This window comes from Mesocricetus auratus, unplaced genomic scaffold (assembly GCF_017639785.1).
Source record: "Mesocricetus auratus isolate SY011 unplaced genomic scaffold, BCM_Maur_2.0 Super-Scaffold_100691, whole genome shotgun sequence".
Taxonomy (NCBI): Eukaryota; Metazoa; Chordata; class Mammalia; order Rodentia; family Cricetidae; genus Mesocricetus; species Mesocricetus auratus.
In genome coordinates this window covers 2,332,569-2,348,643 of record NW_024429267.1, presented here as the reverse complement: position 1 = coordinate 2,348,643, position 16,075 = coordinate 2,332,569, and the positions used below count along the sequence as shown (strand labels likewise).

The following is a 16,075-nucleotide window of genomic DNA, read 5'->3' as shown; positions in this document are numbered from 1 at the left end:
ACCCCACCCCCGCAACCAATCATGCAACTAGCCTGGACCACCTTGCTCTTGGTGCACTCTAAGCCTTCCTGCAATTGACTCCTCACTTCTGTCTCCTTTGGGGCAGACTGGGGGTCCTGCAGAGATTCCCATCACAGTTGGCTCCGTGTAATCTCCAGGTCATCTCTTCCATTAGACACCTACTTCTGTGCAACAGCTGTGTTTTCAACCGGGGAGTGTCATGGCATGCCACTCGCCGAGCTTCTCCAGCCTCTACCCTAATCGCCTGTATCAGCTGATCGCCATCGAGCCATTCCTAGTCCCTGCTGAGTCTCGGCACGCATGCGCAACTCGCACGCGGCCGCCCCGCCCCCACCCTTTCACTGGGGCAACCGTTGCAGGGCGCCCGGGCCCTGGCGTGGGACGGTAGGCCGCTGACATCCCCCCGGCTTTGGGCCCTAGGTACCCCGGCCTGGTGGCCCCAGGACGTTCCCGTCGGATGGCGGAGTGCTGTGAACGGCGCCCATGAAGCCCGTTGTCCTAGTTGTGCTGTGGCTATGGCCTTCGTCCCTGCTGGCGTATCCGAGTGAGTGATGGGCCGGGGTCGAGATCCAGGGGTTTCCTCTCCCTGCACCTTCCTGTTCTCTATCCCAGATGCGGGCCTGGGTGCCAGGTGTGTCACTTAGTCCTCATCCTGCTTTGCCCATTGTTCCCTGGATGCTCAGCTGAGCTCGGTGTGACTCCTCCTTAGGCCCGAGGACTCCCTTTAGGTGACACAAAACGTGACAGATTGCAGCCTGGGCTCAAACACTTCGTGTTTTGTTGGAATGCAACCGCAGTCATTATTGGCCATGACTGCTTTCCTGCATGAGAAGGACTTGCTGCACAATACTGTCTTGCAATGTCTGATATGTTTACTGGGTGGCCGGCCCCTGTAGTAAAATCTGAAGAGAGTGTGTGTTGAGGGGAGGGGTGTGTCTCCTTCTGCGTTTCTGGAAGGCAAGAATTCAGCCCAAAGATGCCAACAGTAAATAGAAGTGTATTAAGCAAAACACAGCACTCGAGAGAGGCTGGAATGGGCTATCTCCAAAAGGGCATAGCAGCGCAGTGGGGTCTGAATTGTGGATTTAAAATACGTTTTATGAATATTTATGAGGTAGATGGTATATTCATAGAGTATGGTTTCGTCTCCAGTCACGGTAAATGGGATCTCTCTTTTAGAATATTTCTTCCTAGTTGTTCCTTTGGTCCATTTTATCTTTTGAGATAGGGTCTCGTGAAACCCTGGCTGATCTTGAACTCACTACATAGCCAACACTGACCTTGAACTTCCGATATTCCTGACTTTACTTCTCTAGTGCCAATTATTACAGGTGTGTACCCCTACACCCCGCTAACGCAGCACTGGGGACCCGACTCAAGTTTTCATGTGTACTAGGCAAGCTCTCTCCCCCACCAAGCTTTGTGTTCAGCCTTCAAGTTTCTTTAAACGATGGCAACTCGTTTCCAAGAATCACTTTGCAAGCAATTGCGGATGTCCTACGGGAAGGACATTGGCAAGTCTTCTGTGTGGGAAGACTTGAGCCTAAGAACATAAAAAAAAGTGTGCAAAGATATTAAATTAGATTTTTTAAAGCCAGAATGCTGATTAATATGAATATAAGAACTTGTGTATCCATCAGCAAAAGCCACATTTTTTCAGAATTAATAGTAAAAAGTTGGAGAAACGCTGCTGGATGAAGAAGAAAGTGGTTCCTTTTGCATTCATTCTGAGATTATTTCAGTCATGAAGCTCAGCACCCTGGTTAGTTAGAGTTGGAAATACATCAGCTCAGTTATTTTTAAGTTTTTTTTTTCCTTTCAGGCACAAGTTCATGCAGCACTTAACCCCCATAGAACTCAGGAAGTCTGTTTTCTGTGAGTCCACTGCATGACGTGTATAGGAAAATACAAGCAACTTGTTCTCCGAGGTTATGGACTTGGGGCCAGTTTGGCTCATTAGTGAGGATTGGATGCTTAGGTTTAAGTCTTGTGTAGGAGTTCTTTATACGATAAGGCTAACCTATGTTTTTGGGCTTGGAGTTGTAAGAATCTTTTAATAATTAGCATATAAAACTTTGGTTAGATTTTGAGTGTGTCATCCACAGTGTCTGTGTCAAGCCTGGCAGGACCAAGTAAAGATGTATGAGTTCATTGTGTGTGTGTGTGTGTGTGTGTGTGTGTGTGTGTGTGTATGTGTGTGTATGTGTGCACGCGCGCACACGCGTGCTTATCATTAGAAAGAAACCTGTTCTAGTTTGCTTTCTATTGCTGTGATAAACACTATGACCAAAAGTAATTTTAGGGAGGAAAGGGTTTATATCATATATAGCTCACAGTCAACTCATCACGAAGGGAAGTTAGGGCAGGAACTCAAGGCAGGAACTGAAGCAGGAGAAGCCATGGAGGATGCTGATTACTGGCCTGTTCACCCTGCTTTCTTATAGCACCAGGACTGCCAGCTGAAAGATGGAACCACCCACAGTAGCTGGTCCCTTTCACATCAGTCATTAATCAAGGAAGTGTTTGATGGGCTTGCCCACGTGCAAATCTTATGGGGGCATTTTCTCAATTGAGGTTCCTTTTTCCCAGATGACTCTAGCTTGTCAAGTTGACCAAAACCAGCCAGGACAAAAGCATTACCCCCTTCCATGTCCCTGTAAGTATTCACAGCACACTTGCCTTCAGTATTTCCTTTTCGTGTGGCAGAAGCATCATCAGATTCCCAGATGACCTTGCTTCAGCTGTCAGGCAGCAGGAAAACTCGAGAGGACAGTGACTTGTACATGCCTTCTCTCTTCTTCTCTCTCTTAATCTCTCTCTTTTTCCTGGTATTCCAGGATTCCTCCTTTTATCATTCCCATTCTGTTTGGAGAAATACATCTATTATTCCATTTCATTTTTATTTTTAGTGTGTGCTATGGATGCCACAGCCTGTGCGTGAGGCCACAAGACAACTTTATGGAGTTGGTTCTCTTCTTTTAAACTTCCTTGGATGACCATGGACTTCGAACTTGGGTTGCCAGATACCTTTACCGACTGAGCAACCTTGCCAGTCCTGGGGAACTACATTTAGCCATTTTTCTTGTAGGCTTTTGATCACTTCTCTTGTTTTCTCCTTGGTTGTCCTTTTATCCCCAAGAGGTCTTTTCCTGGGATGTGGGATTCTGGGTTGATTATTCCCCTTTCTACTTTGCTTGCACTCATAAAATATGTAATATTTCCTTCCAACCTGATGACTTAGATTAGAATTAAACTTGGTATTCAGTTTTCCCCAAATGTAAGTCGCTTGTCTCTTGCTTTATGTATGAGTGTGTTGTATATACTTGTCAGTGTATGTGTGCATATGTGCATGTGGGCATGTATACCCCTGTGTGTGGAGTGGAGGTGGAGTCAAGTGTCTGTCCTTGCTCACTCTCCATATTTGTTAACATTAAAGTTTTAATTTATATATTTTGTTGGGTACATGTGAGTCTTTTGCTTGCATGTGTGTATGTATACCATGTGACTTCCTGGTACCTATGGAGGTCAGAAGAGGATGTTAGATTTAGAGCTACTAGAGTTGTGGATGGTGGAGAACCACTATGTGGGTTCTGGGAACCTAACCTGGTCTTCTACGAGAGTAACAAGGGACTCTGGTCATTTCTTCTGCTTTTTCCTTTGTCCAGATTGTTCCATCAGCCTGTCTCACTGCTCACCAAATCTTCTCCCATTCCATCTTTGAGATGTTTTCATGTTCACTGTCATGTTTTTCATATATGTAAATTCTAAGACTTTATTGTGGTTCGTTTTTTAAGACTTCTATTTCTTTCTGGGATTCTACTATTTTTCATTTGTTTCAAGCTTGTTTATTGATGCTTTTGTTGTTGCTGTTGTTGAGATAGGGTCTCATCTAGCCTATTCTGGCCTCAAATGCAATATGTAGCCAAAAATGACCTTGGTTGTTGGTCCTCTTGGTCCTCTTGCCTCTGCCTCCAAGTGCTGGGAGTACAGGCATGCATTAGCATGCCCTGTTTTTGTTTTTGTTTTTTATGTGTGTGTGTGTTTTGTTTTGTTGTTTGTTTGTTAAGACAGGGTTTCTCTGTGTAGTCTTGGCAGCCATGGAATTCACTGTGTAGACTAGCCTGGCCTGGAATTCATAGAGATCTGCTTGATTCTGCCTTGACAGTGCTGGGATCAAAGGCATATGCCATCACCACCCAGCAACATATCCTGTTTTTATTTGTTTGTTTGTTTGGTTGGTTTTGGTTTTTCTAGACAGGATTTCTCTGTATTGCTTTGGAAGTTGTCCTGGAACTTGCTCTGTAGATCAGGCTGTCCTGGAACTCACAGAGATCCACCTGCCTCAGCCTCCTAAGTGCTGGGGTTAAAGGTGTACGCCACCAACACCTGGCCATGCCCCCCCTTTTTTTGTTTTGTTTTGTTTTGTTTTTTTAATGCAGTACTGAGGATCAAACCCAGGGCTTCATGCATGCTAGGAAAACATACCAACTGACCCACCACTCCTATTTAAAACATTTATTTTTAATTTTACGTGTAAGAGTGTTTGCCTGCAATTATGCATACCCTCAGGATGCCAGAGGGGCTATTGGATCCCCTGGATCTGGAGTTAGGTTGTGAGTCGCCATGCGGGTGTTGTGAACAGGACCTGGGTCTTCCACAAGAGCAGCTGTAGAGGGAGCCTTTTCTCCATCTAGTCAGGTCCCACTGGACCAACTTCTCTCCACCCTCCATGTCCTCACAGTTGCTTGTGAAATAACCACTCTGAGGTTCAAAAACTATTTTAAATTGTTTGACCAATGGCTTAGGCTTCTTCTTGGCTATATCTACCTATTAACTCATTTCGATTAATCTGTGTATCACCATGTGGCTGTGGCTTACATAGGTGATGCCCTGACATCCTGGCTCCCCAGAGGCTACATGACATCTCCTTGACCCTGCCTATTACCTCTCTCTATCCCCGTTTAAATTTCCTGCCTGATTTTACTCTGTTAAGCATTGGCCAAAACAGCTTTATTCATTAACCAATTAGAGAAACACATAGTCACAGAATACAGAATGACATTCTCCATCAAGCAGCAAGTGTTTTTAACTGCTAAGCTATTTCCAGGCACCTCACCCTGAAAAAAAATCTGCACATATTTGGGTTTCTGAGTTTCTAGATTCTTCTCCCTTTGTGGGTCATATGTAACCCAGAGACCACCATTTTCTCTCCTGAAGTTCTTACTTGGTCAGCTTTCTTCTCCCTACATTTTAATTTCTTCTCAAGTATGTGTTAGGTACAACTGCACAGGTATTGAGACAGACCACCCGATAGTTCCCTTGAGGAGGGCATCAAGGAATTATAGGATGGTCTCACCTTTTCACTGTATCCAGACCTCCGTTTACAGTGCTCTGCAGGGTGTTACTTCTCAGGCTGTATAAAGGTCTTAGGAAAGGAGAGAGCTTTCTGAGTGATCCTTGGGTACCAGACATCATCTAAATTATGCGGATAGAGTTTGATCAGAGTAGAGACTTAGAAAACAGCAAGAAACTTAGAATGTAAATGAACTCACAGTTTTCAGGATTTTCTTAAGTAACTTCTTAGCTTAATAGATACTCAGCAAGTGCTATTTTACAGCAACTTTCTTTTTAGTTCAGAAGCCATTTGGTGCTATACTTATAGCTGTTTTCTTTTCTCTTCTTTTTCTTTTTGAGATAGGGGTTCTCTATGTAACAACCCTGTGTGTTCTGTAGACCAGGCTGACCTTGAATTCAAAGCCTCTGTTCCCGAGTGCTGGAATTAAAGGCATGTGCCACAATGCCTGGCTACTTTTTTTTTTCTCTTTTAAACATTTGTAGGTAAGGACTAGTAAGAAGGCTCAGAGGATAAGGGCACTTGCCACACATGTCTGGCTACCCGAGTTTTATCCTTGGAAGTCACATGATGGAAAGAGAGAACTGACTCCACAAAGTTGTCCTCTGACCTCTATCTACACAAGTGCCTCCACCCCCACACATGTAATGTACATATATACTTAACAGTAGTAATGATGATGATGATGATGATAATTTTACAAGTTTGTAGACAAACATACATTATTAACTAAATTTTTTTAGTTTATAGGTTCATAATTAAAAATATCAGAGCTGGATGTTGGTGGCACATGCCTTTAATCCCAGCACTCAAGAGGCAGAGGCAGGTGAATCTCTGTGAGTTCAAGGCCAGCCTGGTCTACAGAGTGAGTGCCAGGACAGGTTCCAAAGCAATACAGAGAAACCTGTCTCGAAAAACCAAATAAAAAATTTTTAAATGCCAAGTTAATGTTAAAAAAAAATGTAATTCCTATTACAGATTATCGGAAAATTAGAACAGTTAAAAACTATAGAAGCCGCAAGTGAAGGAGTACACCTTTATTCCCGGGTCAAATTGAGTTCCAGGCCTGCCTGGTCTACACAATGAGTTCCAGGACAGCCAGGGCCATTGTACATAGACCCTGTTTCAAACAAACAAACAAACAAACAAGCAAATAAAATCATAAAAACTGTAGATAGCTTATTTTAGTGGAGAAATTTGTAGGTTTTTGTAATTCTATGATGTGTATATTTTGTTTTGCTGTTTTCTGTGACATTATTTGGTCTGTAATATTTTTCAAGTGAAATTTCATACTCTCTCTGTTTTCCAATGCAGTTCTTATTTCAGCTGTTGTACAAAACTCCAGAATCTGGCTAGATTCAATGCATTTGCTTCCTACTTTTGCATTCTGTAAAAAGAAAAAAGCACACAATTATCATACAAATGGAAGATGCACAAAGACAAAGGTTTTTTTTTTAAAGTTAAGTTTAACTGGTGTCTCACTTCTATAATGCCAGCACTTGGGAAGTGGCAGACTGATAGGTGTTCAAGGCCATCCTTGGCTAAACAGTTCAGAATAGCATGGGCTCCTGTCTCAAGGGGAAAGCGGTACAAAGAAAGCAGAAAACACAACTCCTGAAGTAGAAATAATACCTACTGATAAACCTGTGTTTTATATACTTTAGTTCTTTTAAAACTAGTACATATTAATTATACAGAGTAATGAAATCCATTGTAGCAATTTTTTTTTGTTTTGTTTTTACTAGACAGGGTTTCTCTGTATTGTTTTGGAGGCTATCGGTCCAGCCCGGCCTCGAACTCACAGAGATCCGCCTGCCGCTGCCTCCCGAGTGCTGGGATTAAAGGCATGAGCCACCACCGACCGACTCCATTGTAGCAATTTTAACATATACATAACAGGTTTTTTTTTTTGTTGCTTTATCTATATGGTCATGTCTAGTTACTATAATGTAAAAGAGTCACAAGCATGACTTTTTTAAATACATAAGAGACACAGTCACAAGTGTTCTGACTGCCCCACAAATCTATAATTAACATCCTTGACTGACTAACATTCAAATCAGTAATCAGATCAGGAGGCTGGGGATATAGTCCAGTGGCAGAACGCTCCTGGGATACAGGAGGCTCCTGGTTCAGTTCCCAGCATGGCATATGTACAGCCCAGACTACCTCATAAGCATGATATTTTAGTGCATATGGATAGTTTAGCTCTAGTACAGAAAGCTAAGTGACTAGGATTTCTGAGTTTACATTACTTTATATTTATATTATATTTCGAGATTGGGTTTATCTCGAAAGACCTGCTCGAGTTTTGCTCAGGATAAACTCAAAGGTAATGAACCTCCTTTACCTTTGTGTGGCATGTATGTCTTCTGTAAGTGACTGTGTTGTCAGTCCCCAGTCAGATCCTGTAGAAACAAAATATTCTATGTAGACGCCCCTCAGTGTCTATAGATAGCTCTTATGTACAAAGAGAGCAGTTTTTACAGTAGAGTGAATTTTTGTAGTATTTATTTATTTATTGCATATGTATCTTTAAGTATTTTGGTACAGCTAAATAGGAGAAGAGTCTGTATCTTTTATGGTACTTTACTTACTTTAGCATGTGTTTTGAAATCTGACTGTTTCCACAAGATCGTGCTGTCCCATGTCCCTACTGCTTTGCCAACACCATCGTGGCATGTCTTCTGTCAACATGTGCCAGCTTTGAAGCGGTCTGTGCTCACATACCCCATCCTCGCCCATCCTTGCTCTCTCTCTCCCCCCCTTTCTCCTCTCTCTCTCTCTCTCTCTCTCTCTCTCTCTCTCTCTCTCTCTCTCTCTCTCTCTCTCTCTCTCGTGTTTGAGATAGAGTTTCTCCAGTCCTGGCTGTCCTGGAACACACTCTATAGACCAAACTGTCTTTGAACTCAGAGATCCTCCTGCCTCTGCCTCCCAAGTGTTGGGATTAAAGGCGTGCGCCACCATACCTAGCTTCTTTTTCCTCTTTACCAAAATACCACTCATATGGCACCTGCACATGCTAATGGCTTAATGAATGGGAGTGATTGCAATCTTTTTAATTACTGTCTCCCAGTGCACCCTTCAGAATTTCAGCTATTTTCATTCCTACAGTTGTTAGCATTGCTTGGCTTTTGTCTCTGTCATGTGATCAGTTTTCCTGTTCTATTTTAAAAACTGCAGAAAACTCAAGCTCAGCTGACATTCTCAGAGCTGAGACTCCAGCAGAACCCCAGGTTCCCAGGCTGCTTAGCAGACACCCTGGAGCAGTATCCTGAGTATCCTGAGATCTTACACAGCAGGAATCTGTGTATGTGTGTGTGTGTGTGTGTGTGTGTGAATGTATAGTTGGATTTTTCTTTGGGTCGTCAGCTCACAAGCAATGACACAGAGACATTATTATTTTTGAAAGCTTAGCCTTAAATTGGTCTCACTATCTCTTATCTTAAATTTATCTGTCTTTATTAATCTACATTTTACCATGTGACTTTTTATCTTCCATTTTGTATGTCTGACTCCCTCCACATCTCGTTGGTGTCTCCTGTGTGCCTAGATTCTCCTTCTCTTCCTTTCCCTAGAAATCCTGCCTATACCACCTGCCTAGCTATTGGCCATTCAGTTTTTTATTACACAAATCACAGCAAATACATCTTCACACAGTGTGCAAATATCCTACAACTTGCACATTCACATGTGTGTCTGTGAATGGCTTTGTAATGTACCAGTGGGCATGCTCTATGGAGGCCAGAAGTCGACATCAGGTGTCTTCTTTTAATTTTCTTCACCTTATTTTCCTTGAGACAGGGTCTCTCCCTTAACCCAGAGCTCACTGATTTGCAGGTTCAGCTGGTGGCAAGTCACAGGGATATTCCTATCTCCACCTCCGAGGGCCAAGAGGATACCACCACATCAGCTTATATGGGTAACTGGGAATCTGAACTCTGGTCCTCGAGCTTGTGAGGCAAGCACTTTTTTATCTACTGCTCTGTTTCCACAGCATTACAGGGCTTCGTAACTTTAGCCATGGTCTGGGGCATGCTGTTAGCTTAGATAAAATATCCAAGTGGCAGGCTGGGTGGTGGCGGCTCACACCTTTAATCCCAGTACTCAGGAGGCAGAGGCAGGCGGATCTCTGTGAGTTCGAGACCAGCCTGGTCTACAAGAGCTAGTTCCAGGACAGCCTCCAAAGCCACAGGGAAACCTTGCCTTGAAACCTTCCCCCCACCAAAAAAAAAAAAAAAGATATTCAAGTGGCAAAAATAGCAACTATGTTGTATTGGGATAGACCACAGGAAATAGTCCAGGTGTAGTAAGTGGCCCACCTTCTAGTGGGTTGGCCTGTTCCTTGAAAGAATTAGAAATTTATTCAAATTTTAGAACTTCCTGTAGAGTGGAGAAAAACAGGATTTCATGGTGGCTAGGGTTGTCTGTAAGGACATTGGAAGTGATCCTTCTACTTTCTTGCCTGCAAACATTTTTACAGGGCTCAAACTGATTTGCAAGAATGGCCCTGATTAGTGGTACCTGGAAGGCCAGTCTGAAATGCATAGATGTGTTAGAAGGGCAAAAACAAGAGGTAGGAAATATTCAGGGAGGGGTTGGATTCAAGAATAGAATGATCCAGAGACCCAAGGGTACATTTGCAAGGAAGAAAAGCAAGGTAGGAGGTAGGGTGCCTCTGTTGCTAGGCAACCACAAACAGGCTTTTTGGTGTTTCCAGAGTAACCGCAGAGGAGAATAATGCGTACTTGAGATGTTTTTAGAAATCACATCCAGTGAGCACCTCCTTTTCCTGTCCTTTGGCTTCCTAACTTATTTAATAGCTACCTGGATACCCCATTTGCTAGTCTAAGACAAGCTAATTTACTGAAATCAAGAGCACCCTAGACTAATTTCAAGGCAGTGTCCTCTGCAAAACCATTCTGCCTATCTTTTGACTGCGCATTTTAGATTGGTCATGGTTAACTCAACTGTTTGCTTCTAGTTGCCTAAAACAGAAAATTTCTCAAAAATTTTAGAAACAACCTTTTTTTTTTAGAAAAATGAAATACACAAATAGAAATAGTGTTACAAAGGCTCCATCTATAATAGACCCTTTGATTAGTCTTGCATCATTAATATATCAGACCCTTTGATTAGTCTTGCATCATTAATATATCAGACCCTTTGATTAATCTTGCATCATTAATATATCCACTCACATTCCTTCTCTCCTAGCATCCCTGCTCCTCCTCCAAAATTCTTGGCCTAAGTTTATTTAGAAGCAAAAGCAAATTATAGACATTGTATAATTCTACTAGTAAGCAGTTTAGGATGGGTCACGAAAGTGTAAGGATGTAAAGGAATGTTACCACAGTGCAATCATATCTAAGAGATAACACTCAAGGGCTAGCGGGATGGCTCAGTCACTATATTCAGCACACCCCCACACTTAATAAAAAGACAGCTAAGAAAACTCCTGTTTCTTTTTCAATAAATTAAAGGTGACAGAGAGGAAGCACTATCTGAGTACCAAATTTATTACATGAACAGAAAATAATGCAACAATCAGAAAAATTCAAGCAGTGATCAGATATTTGAATTATTAGCTTTAGTGTGTGTGTTGAGGGGGGAGTTGTTCTGAGGCCCAAACTCTTGTCCTGGCAAAGGGAGTTGCTGAGACAGCTCTCCACTGCCAATATTTTATTTCAATTGTTTTATTCAAGATAAAAGAACAGAGTATTTTTTTATTTAAAAAATATATTGAGGAAAATACCTCAAATCATGCTACCGTAAAGTGGAAGGTCCAAGACCAGCATGGGCGTTTCAGTTTCTCCAAATTGGTCCGTTTTAGCCCAGCAGTGGTGGCGCACGCCTTTAATCCCAGCACTCGGCATGCAGAGGCAGTCAGACCTCTGTGAGTTTGAGACCAGCCTGATCTACAAGAGCTACTTTTAGGACAGGCTCCAAAGCCACAGAGAAACCCTGCCTAGAAAGAAAAAAAAAAAAGAAGATTGGTTTGTTTTTATTTTACTCAGTCTTTCCCTACACGAAAACTCAAGACTCACAGCAAATACATTATTTTTATTTTGTCAGTAAAAAAAATCAATAAAAGAGAAGAAGGAATTACTTAAAACTTTTAATACAGGACTGGGGAGTAGCTCAGCTGGTGGAGTGGTCACCATGAAATCATGAGGACCTGAGTTTGACTCCTACGTAAAGACAAAGGCCATATGATGGGTGCCTACTGATAGTCCCTGAGCTGCTGGAGCGGCAGAGACAGGAGGATCCCTAGAGCCACTGAGAGACACTGGCTCACAAAATAAGGTGGAGAGCAATTGAGGAAGACACCCAGTGTTAACCTCTGGGATTAGAAGTGTGTGCTGCCACCACCACCCAGCCAGAAAATTAAATTTTGAATTGTGTTTACCTAGCATCTGACTCCTAAAAATTTAATAATTGACTCTGGTGAGCCAATATTAGCCCATCATAGTACCTTGAAGGGTTAGACAACATGATCAAGGATTTTGGTTTAATAAATTGCCTATTAATTAATAAATTATATGATTCAAGCATATATAAAATGATGTAGAAATGGGTACCCATGGGTAACTCCTGGCCTACTCTTGCGCCTTTGCTGGTTTTCAGTGACTGCCGGCCTGGTGTTAGGGATGCTTGTTTGTGCTAGGACAGAAAGTGAGCTGGAGTTAGCAGAGTCTGTCATGAGTCTTATGTAATAAGCATTACTCACTGTGTGTTTGGTTTTGCCCCTGCAGCCATAACTGTGTTGCCTGATGAAGAGCAGAATCTGAATCATTATGTACAAGTTTTACAGAACCTGATAATGAGTGTTCCCACCAGGGACCTGGGCTCCGACAAAAAGTCAGAGGCCTCAAGTACCATGGAAGTCGCAGAACCGAGGTCGTCGCCTGTGCTGATGCATACCCCCGAAGAAGTTACCCCTGAGAACGATGTTCTGATCAGGCCCATCGACGAGGCAAAGACGACTTTCCCTACTAGCGGCTTCACGCTGGGGATAGAGAGGAAAAAAACAACAGAAAGTACAGCATTCTGGTCCATCCGGCCAAATAACATTTCTATTGTGTTACACACGGATGAACCTTATATTGAAAAAGAAGAGCCAGAGCCAGAGCCGGAGCCGGAGCCAGAACCGGAACCAGAACCCTTGTCTAAACCCTCAATGCCTGATACTGAGCTGGGGCCGGAGTCGGAGGCAGAGCCGGAGCCTGAGCTGGAACATGAGCCAGAGCCAGAGGACAGTCTAGAGTCAGACACACGGCAAAGCAGGATTCAAACGGGTACCCACAGGATGTCATCCATGATCACCCATCCATGGCTGTCAAGTACACATGTCACCGTAACAACAAAAACCACCAGCAACATGGATGTCGTCACAGACTCTGAGGACGTGCCCCAGCTCTCAGGCCAGTCGGAAACCGACAACCTCGAAGACATCCCTGGACACCGCTCCCAGAGTTTGAGACATGAGGAGATTTTGAGAAAAATTTACAATATTAACGCAGAGATTCAGCGGGGGCCTCTTGGTGACAGTAACAACCCCGAGTACAAGGAGTACATCAAGGCCTCCAGGGAGCACCTGAAACGGAGCCTGGCCCTGGCTGCAGCCGCTGAGCACAAGTTACAACAGATGTACAGATCTCGGATCTTCCCAATAGACCAGATGAGTGATTCAGCTGATGACATGGAGACGGTTATCAACGTGCTGTACAATTCCAGGTCCAAGTTGTCGGAGTATTTTAATATTAAGCATTTACCAACAGAGCTGAGAGAAAAGGCCACCGCTGTGATTAGTGTGTTGAAAAAACTATTATGTGTAGATCAGGTAGAAACGCAACGCCTCATTAGGAAGCTGTTAAGCAATAATATGAAAATCCTAAATATCCTTGATGTCCCGTGATCAAACTCATTTAAACAAAGGGCTCGTTCACAGGAAAATAAGCATATTAGTGATTTCAAAAGTTGCCTAAAATATTTTCTATTATTATTCCATGTGCTAACATCCTTATGTGTCATAAAATATTTTCATATGCACTAAAAACCTAACAATTTTAAAATAAAAATTTGCTTCATAAGCTTGTAGTTTTTTCTCATTAATTCAAGTTGTGAAGAGCTAGTCTCTAAAATGTCTAAGCTTTGCTTCTACTGACTGGATGTGTTAGCCTCACCCACTGTATGCACTTAGAGACTGCCTGCACTGTGCAATGTAGCCAGTTTTAAATAATCGCTTGCAGTCTCTAGTCCACTTTTGAACCATTTGGGTTTTCTGTATGAAGAGCACACACTCAAGGCTGGTATCAGAAACACTTTTGTTTGGATGTATGTTGCTTCCTTGGAAAGTGGGAGCTATACTGAGACATGTCTTGTTTTGCTGTCAAGCTCTTGGGTCATTATGAGGGACCCTGACCTGTATCTGTAATAAGATCCTCCTCATAATTCCCTCTCTTTGCTTGCATACAAACACATTAAGATTTACAAATCTTTTGCCACCAGTCAAGTTAGCTGTATAACGTTATAATGAAAGTGCAGTTTTGTTTCATGACTTGATCAAGTTCATTTACTTAGTACTCATTCATCAAGCCAGTTATTAATGATCAATAAATGTTTATTGACCCTCTGGTTGAATAAAATGCTAGACCTTGGGGGATAGAGTAAAGGGCTATTTCCCCCTCTGAGATTATGACAGAGAAGCTAGACACTGAACAAATGCATCTGTTTTAAATTTTCAGTTGGGACAAGCTCTTGTAGGAGGTAGCTGGTCTAACCTCATCTAGAATGTTGAGAAGAGTAGCCTCAGCAGGTGGCACCTGAGGAGAGGTCTGAGGGGTGAGATGTGCCGGGGAAGGAGAATGTTGCAGGCAGAGGAACAGCGTGTGTGAATGCTGAGCTGAAGGTGAGGGTGGCAGGGTCAGGAAGTGCCTGGAGTACAGGAAGGCCAGAGAGAACACTCCAGCGTGAAGCAGGCACATAAGGTCAGAAAACAGCTCGCAGGTCTCAAGGTGTATGTTGACTAGTTCATCTTTATCCTGTGTCGGCAAGAAGCAATCTTTGGATTTTAAGCAAAGGACCTGGTGTGATCAAGTTTGTGTCAGACTTGTGTGTTTAAAAACAACACAACACTCGGGCCATACGGTTTTAGAGGTAGGCAGAAGTAGATAGGAACTGTACATAAGCCAGATTTGGCTTGGATTAGATGGAATGAAGTGACAATTAAAAGGTAGAACAAACAGAACCATGGCTAAGCACACAGGTGTGACTGAGGGAATAAAAGTGATCAAACAAAATGTCCCATAGGGCTGTGTTGTAAAGTGATTCACTGTGTTTATTTTTAAAAATGACCTGCTATGAAAAATGTTAAGCATCTGCAAAGATGAGCAACAACACAGGAACAGTATACAGCCATCATCCAGTGTGAACAGTGATGTTCTGACGGACAGTAGTGTCTAGACCTATCCCCTCTCCCCATATCCTGTATGCTCAACTGGATCCCCAAGAATTTTATCATTTTATCTCCAGCTTGAACTGTGGGCAACTCTCTAAGCTTTTGAAAAACGGTTTTCAAATGTTTCATAACATCACGTGGTGTTAATGGTATCTAATCAATGTTTAAATTTAAAAAGTGATTAGACAATGGGAAATGTGGAGTTTCTTTGTATGAATCAGGATCAAATAAAGTTCACACATTGCTACAGCCTGGCTGGACTCAGAGTTCTCTTTTAATTGAAGAACACTTTCTACTTTTTTAAGCTTGAAATTTATTGGGAATATGGCCACTGGTACCTTCGCTTCCCAGTGTGGATCCTTCATGCATTTGGATTGTTGCTAGGTTGTTTTTGTGTCTTCTGCATTTTCTGAATTCACTTATTTCTGTGTATATGTAAGTTGATGTGGTGTGTGTGTGTGTGTGTGTGTGTGTGTGTGTGTGTGTGTGTGTGTATGGAAGCCAAAGGTTGACAAGGAGCTAGAGAGATGGGTCAACACCCATGTTGGATGGCTCAAAACCAACTGTAACTTGCTCCAAGGAATTTGATGCCGTCTTTGGGCAAACACACATACATAAATTAAAAATCATTTACAAGGAAAGGTGGAGAAATTGACACTGAAAACACTGGAGTCAAACAAATTAGAGATAAGGTCACCCATTGTGTGGGTGCAAGCATGTCTTAGATGGAGTTGGAGAGGAAGCCTCATTAAAAAGATGAGTTGAGGGAACTAGAGACCAAACATGTAAAGGCAGCATTTGAAATTCTCAACTGCCTGAGATCTGAGACAGAGAGAGGTGACAGCTATAGCTGAAAGCAAGACTCGGAGAACATGTTAGCTTTTTATTAGATAGACAAGTCACTGTCAGCAGAAGGCAAGGAGCCAGGAGAAAGAGGATGGAGATGGCCAGGAAGGGTGGAGCAGGAAGGAAGGAGAATGAATTTGCTTAAGGTGGACTGGTAGGTTTGCCAGGAAAGAAAAATAAAAAAAGGGGGGACCATTCAAGGATATACACACACCTGTGACCTCAACATTTGACAAGAAGATACAGGAGGGTTAGAAACTCAAGGTCATCTTTAGGAAGATGGGGAGGCCACCTCTGAGAGTGGGTTAAAGTATGTTTGTGCTGACGATTGTCGGAAGGATAGACTGAGTAAGGCGAGGGTTCTAGTACATCACAGACACTAAGTAGTGGCCTTG

The 16,075-nt window shown here is 42.7% G+C and overlaps 1 protein-coding gene and 1 long non-coding RNA gene across 2 annotated transcripts; one reads left to right on the top strand and one right to left on the bottom strand.

The window, feature by feature from the left end:
• The first annotated feature begins 347 nt into the window (after positions 1–347).
• Positions 348–15,083, top strand: Spesp1 (sperm equatorial segment protein 1). Its single transcript, XM_040740128.1, has 2 exons — positions 348–565; positions 12,130–15,083. The coding sequence occupies exons 1-2, from the start codon at positions 505–507 to the stop codon at positions 13,290–13,292; spliced, it is 1,224 nt and encodes a 407-aa protein (XP_040596062.1). The 5' UTR covers positions 348–504; the 3' UTR covers positions 13,293–15,083.
• On the bottom strand, positions 6,397–7,783 carry LOC121137573. Its single transcript, XR_005874865.1, has 2 exons — positions 7,725–7,783; positions 6,397–6,761 (listed from the first exon to the last, which is right to left on the bottom strand). It is a non-coding gene; the product is annotated as an uncharacterized LOC121137573 (long non-coding RNA).
• Positions 15,084–16,075: the final 992 nt, after the last annotated feature.